The sequence below is a fragment of the Perna viridis genome, chromosome 2, assembly GCF_037379345.1.
Source record: "Perna viridis isolate PV_CMFRI_1.1 ecotype Kerala chromosome 2, ASM3737934v1, whole genome shotgun sequence".
Classification (NCBI taxonomy): domain Eukaryota; kingdom Metazoa; phylum Mollusca; class Bivalvia; order Mytilida; family Mytilidae; genus Perna; species Perna viridis.
This window is the reverse complement of record NC_142446.1, coordinates 13,505,816-13,519,900: the sequence shown is the minus strand read 5'-3', so window position 1 is coordinate 13,519,900 and position 14,085 is coordinate 13,505,816. Positions and strand designations below refer to the sequence as shown.

At 31.6% G+C, this 14,085-nt stretch overlaps 1 protein-coding gene across 1 annotated transcript; it reads right to left on the bottom strand.

Moving 5' to 3' along the window:
* Window positions 1-9,474: 9,474 nt before the first annotated feature.
* LOC148623715 (uncharacterized) lies at window positions 9,475-11,489 on the bottom strand. Its single transcript, XM_088565761.1, has one exon. The coding sequence runs from the start codon at window positions 11,437-11,439 to the stop codon at window positions 10,612-10,614; it is 828 nt and encodes a 275-aa protein (XP_088421887.1). The 5' UTR covers window positions 11,440-11,489; the 3' UTR covers window positions 9,475-10,611.
* Between the last annotated feature and the right edge of the window lie 2,596 nt (window positions 11,490-14,085).

Here is a 14,085-nt window from a genome sequence, read left to right as displayed (position 1 = left end):
GGAGGGGTTCAAAAGTTACACTCCGGAAACCAATTTTTGTCCTCAAAAGTATATTTTGTTAAGTCTGTGTGAACTTGACCTCAAACCTACTGACCTCAAATTCTACAGGTGTCTTCTTTACCCCATAAGCCTTCAACAGTATAAGTTTGGTGAAAATCTATGAAGGCGTTCAAAAGTTACACTCCGAAAACCAATTTTCGCCACCAATATCATATTTTGTTAAGTCTGTATGACCACAACCTTCAACCTACTGACCTCAAATTCATTAGGTGTTTTCATTACCCCATAAACCTTCAACTATCCAAATTGAGCATTCAAAAGTTATCCTCAGGAAACCAAATTTCATCTAAAAATTTCAATTTCATGAAGTCCATGTGACCTTGACCTTTGACCTTCTCACTTCGAAATCAAATGGTGTCTTCCTTACCTCATAAGCCTTCAACTACCCAAGTTTGGTGATATTCTATGAAGGCAATCAAAAGTTATGCTCAGGAAACCAATGTCAGACTGACAGATGGATGGAAAGCCAATTCTATACTCCCCTACTTTTGCAAAAGGCGGGGGACAATAAAAATGAAATCACAGTATAATTGTGTTGACAATGAGAGATCTCATTACCAAATGTATCCTCCATATTTGCCACACTATCTGACATTATTACTATTTCACTCATTTCAAAGATTTATAAAAAATCAAAGTGCTGTTTGCACTTTTTTTTAATAATCATAAAATATTAATGATGGAATGGAGATTTTGACTGATAATTGTGCTAAATTGAATATGCTTAGCACATTTAATGCTTTTTGATACATTACTTTAAGAACATTCCTTAAATAAAAATTTATTATTTTCAAGGCCAAAAAGGAATCCCTCACATCTTCAGTTGGTTTGAAGACTAGATCTTAAATCTATTTGCAGAAACAGAATATTATTCAGCTGAATAATTGCCAGAAACATATCTACAGGTTATAAAAGATGCATTGAATGATATAACAGGAATTACATTCGGACTATATTTTCAAGTAGTCTTCAGAAATGGTAGGAAAGTTTCTGGGATGAGCCGGCCACATAAGGTATTTTGATCCTGAAGAAACAGTCAAAGTGCTGCCGGCACTGGAGGTTTTTGATTCTTGTGGAAATTGTAGCATGAACAAAATTTCCAAGATTACATGATGTAAAATAAAATTGTGGTCATACATTTGCATTTTTCATATTTAATATCAAGAACTGTTTTTCCCTAATACATATAAACAGGATGTCAATCCATACTTCTGATCCAATTTCATACACAAATACAAATTGTGTTCCATTTCAGTTTTTCCCTAATTTTTTAAAACTCATGTACTCAATTAAAACCAATTTCAGCTTAAGAAAAAAATGTCCTTGATGAACATATGATTTTCCCAAAACTTGACACTTTTATCAATTTGAATTTTCCTGCCAATTTTACTTGGTTAAAATCACTGCTCTTCACATGTTTATTATCGATCAACTATTAATGAAAGGCTGGAGAATAAGTGTGGTATATGGAACATTCCCAATACATTGTATGCTTCTTGACACATAACTGCGAGAACTAAATTTCCTAAATACAAATTTATTACAAAATATAATCTTTCAAGGTCAAAAAATAGTCCCTCAAATCTTCATTCGATATGAGGACTAGATCTCAATTCTATTTGCAGAAAAAAATAGAATATTTTTGAGCTGAATAATTGCAAGAAACATATTTACTGGTTATAAAAGAGGTATAAATAATATAAGAGGAACTACATTTGGACAATTTTTTTTGTGTGTAGAGTTCAGAAATAGTAGGGAAGTTCCAGTGATAGACTGGCGACATAAGGTATTTTGATAAATCAAAAACCTAAAAACGCAATGACTAATGCTATGAAAAATTGAACTATAATATTTTATTTGACATCTTTTTTTCATTTTCATTTGTTCAAATGTTTTGGATGGTTGAGGTGAAGCTGCACTTACAAACTTGCAATACTTGACTTGTAATACCATTAAAATTTTATTATCTAATTTTATGAGTTTCTGTAATAATAATCTCCTTAATATACAGCTACCAATTATAGATTGATTGATTGGTGTTTCAGTTATATCCGGGCAATGAACATAAAATGGATGACAAAATGAACGTGAAATGATGATGAAGTGAACAAGAAGCTCTCAAGAGCCTGAATCAGTCACCTGTTTAATAGCTTTAAAAAGTGGAATACCTTAATTTGCAGAGATGATATTTGTCATGATACTGAACACTTAAACATTAATCATCATTCCAATTATGAAAAGAAAAAAGAAAATGGGGACCAGAAATGCATATCTACTTTTTATATTTTAATAAAACCATTTTTTTTTAAGATTCCATTATCTAACCTGACTTAAGTTTAGATGTGGGATTCTAATCTACTGCATGATCATACACATCATTTTTAAACACCACTCTCATTCAAAATGTTTAAGTGTCCAATAGATTCAATGTGCAATACTTAAACAATGTTAATTTTCTCATATTTAGTATATCTATAGCCTTCCTTACAGTATGATATAATTAGGTTAAAGAAAAGATGGTAAAAAGTGACTACAAAGTTAAATTAAAAAGACAACAAATTATGTTTCAACTGAATTTTCTCAATTGTTTTATAAGCTCTCCTGCATATTTCCACACATAACTTCACATCTTTAAGGTCTCACTAACCACTTCCAGGTCAAATGGCCACCCCCCTATGTAGTACCAAAAACACACTGAACCTAGACATATGCATTGTAAGTGCATTATTTGTGTGTATTATGGTTATAAGTACTCAAAATAAAGCTGAGAATGTGTACTTTAAAATCATATATGTAATTAACTACAAAAGTGTATGAATATTGTTTACATGTGTGAGTAATTTCCCTCCATGCCGTCAGTTAGAAGAAAAGGTAAAAATGTTGATTTTCAGTATTTTTTATAAAAGTAAATTTTGTGAAGAATTTCTAGGACAACAAATCATTATAGTAATGATTTTGAATGCCTTATTTTCCAAGCTTTGCAATGGTATGCAACTTTAAGGTGTCATTTGTCCAGGGAATTCACAGTCAAATATTGAAAATGACTTGTTTAACATGTAAAGTAATAGAAATGTTAGAAGTGGTTAGTGAGACCTGAATTTTCCTGCCAATTATCTCCCCTTTATTTATCAACTTCCTGTTGAGAATAAAAACAAATCCACAAGGTTTTTAAACTCTTAAATCATTTACAGAAACTGTTCACATTCTCTTCAATTAAAAATAATTTTAGTTTATCATCCTTAACTTGAATTCCAAACTACCAAAATCCTTAAACATAATTTTATTGAAGTTCAATCTTCTCACTGATTTTGCATTGTCAAATTGTTAAATGAACTAAACTAGAAGCAGGCATTGTCCGTAACTTTATTTTAAAAGGTAGATGTTCCAATTTTTTACTTGCCAATTTTTTGTAGCCAGTGGCAGTAAAAAGATTTGAAAAACTGAAATTCCAATTATATATTTTTTTATTTCTCCTAGCTGGAAAAAGCGGGTCTGTAAACCTACAAAATTAAAAAACTGTGGCCATAATTCCAAGAAGTGTCAACAGATTTTTCTGATATTGAACCAAAAATAGATATTGAAATACTGAACATTTTATCAATTTACAATTATCATCAATCTACTTAGTTTTCTAAATAAAAGGCAAAAACTGAAAAAAAATGTCAAAAATGACACTTTCAAGAACTGTTACTCCAAGAAGAGTCAACAGAATTTTTCTGAAATTTGTACCAAAACAGATATTGAAGTATTGAACATTTGATCAATTTACATTAATTTTCAATCTGATTTCATTATCTAAATATTTAAAAATAGGTAAAAACTGATAAAAACGTCAAAAATAACACTTTCAAGGGCCATAACTCAAAGAAGGGCCAACAGATTTTTCTGAAATTTGTACAAAAAAAATATTGAAATACTGAACAATTTATTGATTACTTTAAACATCCATCAGCTTTCGTTTTCTAATAAAATAGGTAAAAACTGATAAAAACATAAAAAAATGACACTTTCAAGGGCCATAACTCCAAGAATGGTCAACAGATTTTTCTGAAATTTGAACCAAAATTAGATATTGAAATATTGAACATTTTATCAGTTTACATTAATCATCAATATGCTTTCGTTTTCTAAAAATTAGGCAAAAACTGCCTCAAAAAAGTAAATTAGCAAAAAAAGGGCAATAACTCCAAAATTAGTATGTTGATTATCTTAGAATTTCAAGGAAGATAGATCTCTTCGCGTCAAAAAGCCTCAGATGTCTCAGATTTCTTTTATCTGTTATGGTTTTTGAGATATAACCAAAAATATATGGTGATACTCCTATGTTCTATTTTTAGTATCAGCCACCATGTTTTTTTTTGGCAAAGACCGTAACGTATACAATTTTGGGAGTACACATGCCAAGAGTGATTGTCACTTAGTTTTATTAAATTCTGTTCATAGGTTTCAGGAGAAGATTTTAAAAGTTAACAACAGAAAACGACAACAACGGCTGATGCCAAGTGATGAGGAAAGCTTACATGGCCTTTTAGATCAGGTGAGCTAAAATTGGGATGGGGCACAAGGATAAGGGTTGATGAGTTTCTATTGCCACTAGAAATTGTGGAGGTGGGTATGGTTTGGCAATTTAGCCTCATGTAGCAAAGCCAAGGCTCCTCTTCCTGTCCAATACCACAGCAGGGTTCTCTAATGTGGGAGGAACATGGCATTTTCCCCAACATGATGCACCACTAAGGTTTGTGGTCAAGTTTTCCATATTATGGCCTGACAACCCCAGCATGCAGCAAGCAAGGGGAACCCCATCCCACCACCTGGGGCACACAACCCAGTTGCTCTATGGACAGAATACCCTGGTCCACGAGACTAGTAATTAAGTCACCTTTAAAACAAGCTTAGTGCTGCTGCAGGTTATTCTTTTGAGACCCTGACCTGCACAGGGTTAATTAACAAAAATCCATCCAAAATGAAAAAATAGTTTGGGAGTAGTGCTTTCTTCACACAATGGCATACCAACAACTTAGAGACACAATGATTCCTGTATACCCAAAAACTTTAGCCTGGAATATAACTTCAATGAACCATCAAGGTCAACATATTTCTAGTTGATGTATTCCCTGCTGAAAGAACCTCAAGTAAATCTGACCTTTTTGCTGTGAATTAATTGTCCATTCACTGTAACCTCAAGGTAACCTGTTGAATTGGGTGTACCTTCACCAGTCTGAAACATTTAAAAAAAAATTCTGACATTAAAAATCTTGATTTGATACACAGTTTTGTTAACTGATGTTAAAAAATAAAAGACATTCAAATTGTATCTCCCTACTGCTTTCAATCTTTCTGCCATTGGTGTTATGAATTACTTCTCTGTAAGTGTTTCATGTAGTTTGTTTCTTGTGATAGGTATCTCTGTCCACTTTAATACTTGTTTATTGAGAAGTTTCACTTTGACTGTACAGTACAGGCTTCAAGATTCTTATACAGATTGAAACTGTTCAAAAAACTTTAAAATTTCTATTCAAACATTTGCCTAATTTGACTCAATATCCATAATAAATAATTAAAAAAGAGGTTGCACACCAAAAAAAATTAATGTCCCTTTTTTGGCCCATAATTCCTAATCGGTTCAGTTCACAACCTCCAAAAATTAATCCTAGTCTCCCTTTTGTCATATGACACCTATACACTATAACATACACCTATTGCTCTCCTTATTGATTTAGATCAAAATCTAAAATATGAGGTGCACAATGAGAAACGAGAACATGTAATATTGATTCTGTGAAAGTATCATTCAATTACATTCAGTGGTATAGGATGAGTAATGGATAAGAGATGCCCCCACCCACCCACATGTCTCCATATTCACAGATGACAATGTCCATGTTTTGCCATGTGAAACCCAAAATTGTTTAGGATCAAAATCTAAAATAAGAGGTGCAAAATGGGAACATACAATAAGGATCTTGTGAAAGTTTTATTCAATTCCATTAAGTGGTATAGGAGGAGTAATGGATAAGAGATGGGTCCCCTCTGTAATGGAAGGAAGAAAGGAATGACGGGCAGGCACCCCTATCACTATATTTTGCACGGGGGTATAACACACCAATAATGAAAGGATGAATTGGAAGATAACTGTATTGCATCTGAAGGAGTGGTCAATGATGAATTTTCAATCACCATTTGTTACACTGAAAATCTAGATTCTTTACAGCAATTTGAAGAACATGTTACATTGTACTCCCAATCAGTTAATTTTAATTCACAATTAAAGAAAAGTCATGATAAAGTAAATATAAAGTGCAATTCGCTGTAAGAATCAGGCACACCTATTAACCTTTCCCATTAGGGGGGAGACTCCCACAAAATCAATGAAAAATTTACAATCTCTTACATAAAAGTGTAAGATTTGTGGGAGGTTTTTTAGTTAAAAACATGAAACTGTCAATGAATCTCCTGCCACCTGTTCCAAAGGTATACAGGTATGCCAAGTTGGGGAATCATGGACAAAAACACAAAAATCTTATTCAAAATGTTATCTGAAATGCAGAAATGGCATTTAAGTGCAAGAACTGATAATTTGAGGTATAAGTTATGAGAAATGAACTACAATTATACCTTTGAACTCACTCTTCTGCATCCTCTGACACTCAGACTACCAATTGGTCTTATATACACCACAACTATGTCCCACATTGTCAAATTCATGTGTTTTTTCCTGATTCATTATTTTTCAATTTTGCCTGATTCTTACAGATTCACACACTTAAAACATAGTAGTAATAGAGGCAGCTATGTCCTGGATAGTTATCAGTTTATTTGGATGTATAGCAAAATCAAGTTTATTCATACATATTCTCAAAATAGTCAAACTGGCCATTTTTTAAAGTTTTACTTTCATAAATTAAATTTTGAAAGGATACGTGTCAAAACAGACAATTTATGACTATAAGCTCCATTTTGTAATATATTTTTTATTTTCAAGAACTTACGATTTCCAATTTGCCAGGGAAATTACGAGCAAGTTCCTCTTTTATCTTCCGGAACTGAAAAAAAAAAAAAAAACGTAAGTAATACATTTTAAATCCTTTCTTACTATGTAAAGCATTGCAATTTTTTTTTTTTGAAAAGGTAAGAAGTGTGAAGTGATTTAATGTTCAACTACTACAATAAACCAATAAATGACAAATTTCTGAAAAATTTGGTGATTTCATTTGTTTTACAAATATCAGTTTCAACATGCTTCTAAATATATCTGTTCCTATATCTTCTTGAATCACTCCTCTTTTATAGTTATTTAAATACATTGTTACATGTATTTAAGTGTACTGAATACTAGTGTAATTAATGTTACTGCTATATCAACAAATTTAGTTGTATGTGTCATCCTGCAAGGTATACACCCACTTTCACTGGAAGTTGATATCAAAAAGCATCACAAAACCCTTTAAAATGCCCCATCTATGTAAAGCCACACATCAAATTTGAAATCAATCCATTCATTGGGAGCCAAGATTTTTGTGATTAAAAATTTTCTTCATTTTTCTATATAAGGAAAACGAATCAGGGAGTTAATATCAAACAGCATCCAGCATCACTTACAAAGTATGCCCTATGTACATATATATAATGCCACAAACCAAATTTGAAATTAATCCACCAATTAGAAGCAAAAAAATTCGGAGGGATTGATGGTTCAAAAGACTGACAGATGGACAGAGTGATTCTAACATACAAAAAAAATACCATCCACTCATTGAGTTGGGGTATAAAAAACAAAAACTTGCCTTGGGCTCGTAACCTCATGCTCCACTGTAAAAAAGATAAGTAAAAAAATTAAAACACACCTTTTCACAGTTAATTTGCTACGAAATATTACAGTAACCTAATTTTTTACAAAAAAGAGCATTCACAAATGTGCAATTCTACTACGAAGTTTTCTACATAGAAAAATTGAATTAAAGTAATGATTATAGTGCTGAACCATGCAGATTATGTTAATAATTTCTGCTTTTTTCTTTTATTTTAAAATATTGAACTGATATAAATACATTAAAAAAAGAAGCAGATGCTTATAACCAAAAGTAATAACATGAGTTTAAACTTTGCATATGAGGGACAGAGCTATTTTTACTCAAGTAAAGACTTTGTTAATGATCCACTGCCATGTTGTTATAGGTAATGGCACTGATAATGCAAGGCGATAAGTCTAGTTCAATAATATTTTAACTAGATATTATAGTATAGATTGAAACTATAAATGGACAGCAACAAGCCTCCAAACACACAGAGGTAAGGTCATTATGATACTTAAAATGAAATGCCTCACAGTTTTGAAAGTTTCAATCACAAAGCTTTATGCTTCATACAAAGGTCAGAGGCTTGTTTGTTGAAACAGGTGCTTTATAGTGTAAACTGTTTGAACATTAGTGGTGCTACAGATATCTGAATAGCCAAAACACACAAGAAAGTCATAAATAACAAACTTGCAAGGTGAAGGGGAAGCAAAAGAGAATGGTAATGGCCATCAAATGTCAGTAGAATTGATATCCATATCTAAAGATTTCCTTAGCTGATTAATGCAACACTTTTCAAACTCACCAGTAAACTATATGAACTTTAACTGCCATGTCTGTGTATGGTGCTCAGAGTACAATCCAGAACTACTACTAAAACTGCAAACAATTAAAATGAAAGTATGTTATATCTTTAAAACAAGGGCAACCTAACAATAAGGAACATTACGAAGCACATGAAGCTGCACTATGATAACTTGTGGCAAGTGTGCACAATATGTTAGTTTTTGACACACTTTAACATTGGAGTTTACAGTTTATTGACACTACTTGTTTGGACAAAATACTGTACAAAATTTGGAACTATACATAAAGTTAAAGGAAGTTCTGCTTTAAGACCTTTGCCTATGATCCATATACTGTGAACATATTAATTTTCGTGGATTCTGTCAAGTGAACATATTCGCAGTATCAATATTCACAGTTTCACAAAATGATTAATAGTTATAAAGCATTAATAATTGATTTCGTGGGTACCATTTTTCGTGCTTTTATGTCCACAGCAAAAATAGAAAAAATAATATGTTTACAGTACCTCAAAGAATCATCAAAGTAAGATAAACAATCAACTTTTTACTGATACTAATGTGACCACTTTGCAGAGTCTGAATGATTAATGTCCAATACATAAAAAATATAGAAAATCAAAATACTGTTATCACTGGAGGTTTTTTATCCTTAAGAAAATAGTAGAACACAGAGTCTATTTAAAAGATTGTATGATGTAAAACAAAACTGTAGTCATAAATTTGCATTTTCGATATAATTTAGAATTGGTTTAATTTTTCTTAATGGTTTTAATTGAATGTTAATTTTTAATACTGATTTCAAAGATACATATACATTATATGACATGTAGATCAATAGTTAAATAGTATCCAAATTCACATGTTACAAATTTTGTTGGTGTCTTCTCACTTAGCCAACATTTTGTATTTCAGGTACCTACAGGTAATTAAATTCATGTAGGCTAGGTGAGACTTTGCAATTGTTTTTACTGCAATTATTTAATTGATTGGGGCCTCTTCCATGCGGACTATAATAATTATTCAAGGTAAATGTGTCAATTTGTTGAGGTTTTTTTATAATATGCAGGGGTTTGATAGAAAAAAGTAATAAATATATATATATATTTATATTTTTTTATTTCAGAAATAATAATTGACCAAATCACAATTTCAAGCAATAACACATAACAACATATTTTTATATTAAAGCAATGGTATTTTTTTTATAATCAGCACTATATTCATATAAAAAAATTGTCTGCATGTTATTACATTTAATTTATTACATTTAAAAAATATGTTCATAAAGGAGCACTACAAGTACAATGTGAAATTGTTTATTCAGTCTAAGTGAACCAAGTGAGAAGCACTATCTGCAAATTCCATTAATGTTATTTCTCCACGTTGAAATCTTTCTTTGAGAATTTGAAGTCGGTGTTCCATTTGTCTGTATTTTCTTTTAGAGGCACGCTGCTTACCACCTGACTGATCTGAATAATCTTCGCCTCATTTGATGCCTGTATGCTGTGAAACAATTTGATGGCTAGGAAAATATTGGGGTGTGCATGATGACAAAGTTTGTTGACTTTATTGTGCCAGCCCTCAACATTGTTGGTAGTTCTTGGACCATTATTGTCGTAGTGGTTCCATGATGCGAGCGGCTGTCCTTCGACCCACTTTTCGGTAATATAGTCTGTGAACTGTGTCACAGCATCATTGTTGTCGGTATTGTCTTCCAAAGCTTGGAACCACACATCCTCAACTTGTGGAATAGGAACTAAGGGTAACACAGCTGCACGTTGGACTAGTTGCTTTATATTGTCATTTTCTTTGTATTGTACAGCTAACCCACAGTTCTGAGTTTTCCGCCAAACACATTGCGCATAGTGAAAAAAACATCCTTTCAAACTCACATTGGGAAATACTGTTGTAATGGGATTTCTAGAGGCGGTCTCAAAGTCCATAAGTACTCATTCTGGTGCAAAATTCAAATTCCTGGCTACAAAGGCATTTTTAAGGTAGTTGAAGAACGCTGAATATGTTTCCTGTGTTTTATTTGGTAGCAAGGCATACACTAAAGGGAATACTGTGTTTTCAACGAATCCATGTAATGTATATAGCTGATAGAACATCCCAGGACATGAATAAAATGTGCCATCACCAAACACTGTTTGTGAGTTGCATAACAATTCCAAGTTGTTGTCTGTAGCAAACACTAACATTCGCTGATGTTGGTTGTTGGTGTTGTCTATTAGAAGAAAGCGATCACCGGCTGGTGTGTTTTTGAAGTTTTCTTCGAGGTCTATATCAGCCTGAGTTTTTGGTAGCTTTGGTAGCACCTTAGAACGGCTTCTGTAGAGTGCAGCTTTACAACTTTCAAACGTCGGAATTTTCTCTATCATCTCATTGACATCATCGTCAAACTCATTATTACGAAGACTACCAAGCTCCTCATCAAAAATGGAAGGTATTGGTGACACCTCTTCCCTGCAACGCTTTTTTACTTTATTAATAAAGGCTGCTGCTGCTAAACCAATGTTATCTGAGTCATGGTTGTGGTTGTTGTTTATGGTAACAGGAACATTATCTAGTGTTGTCAGAGTAGCAGGACATTGACGTGAGACGCATCTCCAGTAGCAACGGTCGTTGCGTCTAGTTTTTATTGAATATTTGTAACCATTATGGAGCAAATGACCACTGCGGCCATTTTCAAGAAAGTCTACGTGTACTTGAGCGTTAGCCATGAGAACTGAAATGATAAATCTGCTAGTTGGCCCCACATTTATATACTCTTCCATAGCATCCCAAGCTATAGTGAGTATGCATCTGTCAAGTACAGTGGTGCAAGCTGAACATATCTTATCTTTATTTTAATTTATATTAATTAATATCAATTAATAATAATTATTCTCAATTAAGAATAGCAGTCATTTCATTTTATTAAATTTTATTTACAGAATTTAAAAATTAAACATACATTTTTTTATTTTTATATTTGAAATATATATATTTATATATTTTTTTTAAAGATAATTAAAAAATGTTTTGTGTTATTTTATAAATACTTATAAAAATATATCATTAATATTTTTTTTTATTTTACCCAACATAAATGTAGCCCTTTGGGTGGCCTCAATAAAACAGTTATAAAAACAATATTTCTAAATGTTATTTTAACACCCCAATTACCTATGTTGGCCAGATGAGACTATCAATTTTCAAAATGTTGGCTAAGTGAGAATGAACCATTTTGTTTCACTTTTACCTTTATCACTAATTTTTAAATCTGACCCAAAATAAAGATTCAATTACATGTACATTCAAAAACTATTTTAACAAAGTTTTTTTCTACACTGTAATTAAACTCAAATAAAACCAATATAATTTCTATGATCAAAATCTGTACATACACATACATTGTAAGATTTTACAAAAGACATTTTCTGCAAATTTTACTCAGTGAAGATTACTGCTCTTCACTTTCTGCTTGTTAATCATAAAATTTAATAAAAAGTCATGAAAATGTGTTAAATGAAATGTGTTTAGCACATTAAATGTTTCTTAACATTTTCTGCAAAAGCTGAATTTTCCCAATACAAAGTTTTTACTTAATACACTTCAAGGCCAAAAAAAAAGTCCCTCAAATCTTCAACTGATATAAAGAAAAGATTTTTTTTAAATTTATTTGCAGTAATGATAGAATTCATTAAGCTGTATAACTGAAACATATTTACTGAGTATGTAGAGATATTGATATAAAATGAATTATACATGAACTGTATTTTGTGCAGTGTTCAAATACGGTAAGAAAGTTCCCTTGATGAATCAGGGCATGGCAGGGGAATAAGGTACTTTGATCCTGAAGGCAAGTTACAGCTTGAAACAACCACAGAGGTCGAAAACAGCACATTTGGGACAAGTAATTGAAGTATGCAGCTCTGAATATTGATTGCTGTAAAATATTTGACACAGAATAAGAATTTGACCAGATTAGAAGTGCTCTCCGGTTTTGGCCCCTAGTTCCTATATACTTGATATAATTGATATATAATACTGATGTACATGAAATAAATAGTTGCAAAATACCAGACCAGACAAAAAATGAAATAATATGAATAAAAATATTAACACTTGTTATCTTCCATTACAAATTTTAAGATACAAAAATATTTCTAGAGAAGAACATCCATGTTAACTATGCAACAAATTGATGAAGACAAACATTTCTTTTTAAATTGTAATGCAAACTTTTATTTGGGTGTGTCTACAAGATAAAGTTATTATTTTGTTACTGTTAAAATTGCTATTGCAATGATTAAATTTATGAATATGCATTAATTAATTAATTTCATTAATTAATTCATCCATACCCCTCTAGGTCACATGACTGATGGATAAGTAATTGATAAATTAAAAAGTAGTTGAATTTTTTTTTTTTTTTTTTCCTTTTTTTATTTTTTGTAATCGGCGTGTTGTACTCATTTCGCTTCCTTGACTAAAATACTATAGGACTTCTAATCTGATATATATCATACTAATCAATCATGTACTTTATTGTATTCTAAATTTGTGTGAATTCATTATTTCATTTTCGCTCCTGTAGCGCTTATCAAGCGCCTGAGTGTTTTCTTAAATAAAGTTTCAAGTTTCATTGTTTAAAAAATTAAATGATCATTACAATAAACAGTTAGAGGGTTATGTGACATTATTTAGCAATAATATCTTCTATTATTTTTTCAGATGACCATGGTCATTGTTTGGTATAATAGAAATCAATAAACAAATAGACAGCATTCTTATTCAACAGTCATTTATTTTACTTTCTGTTTTAATCATTTATTATTAACTCTTTTAATTCACTTAATTTCAAAGTTCTTTGATGTTCTAAATAATCATATATCATTTAGATAATTAAGTTATCAGTATCTAATTAAAACTTTTTGATGTCTTTGATCTTCATTATATTTATTTTCATGAGGTCTTTGATGTTATGTTTAAAGATAAGTGTTTCAGAAAAAAACAAGCCATGATGAGGAACTTGATTATAAATGACCATTGAATTTGCCATGTCCATCATTCAGTAAACATGGCAAGCTTCTACACAGATCTAGCACCAAAAGACATCTTTAGCAAAGAACCTACTGCAGTTATAGACTACATGAAGAACCATGCTCTACTGGCAGCAGCCTGTAATTGTATGTCTTGTAGCCAACCCATGCAGTTTGTCAGCAGACCAAATAGTACAACATCCAATGGTTTTGGTTGGAGGTGTACTAATCAGAGATGTACCAAGTGACATTCATATCGTACCATACACACTGGTTCATTATTTGAAAAGTCCAGGGTCACTTTAGACAAAGGGTTATACATCATCTACATATGGAGTCAACAGACCAAAGTTACAGCATAGTGATGTCTGCACAACTAAGTTGTACTCCAGCAAT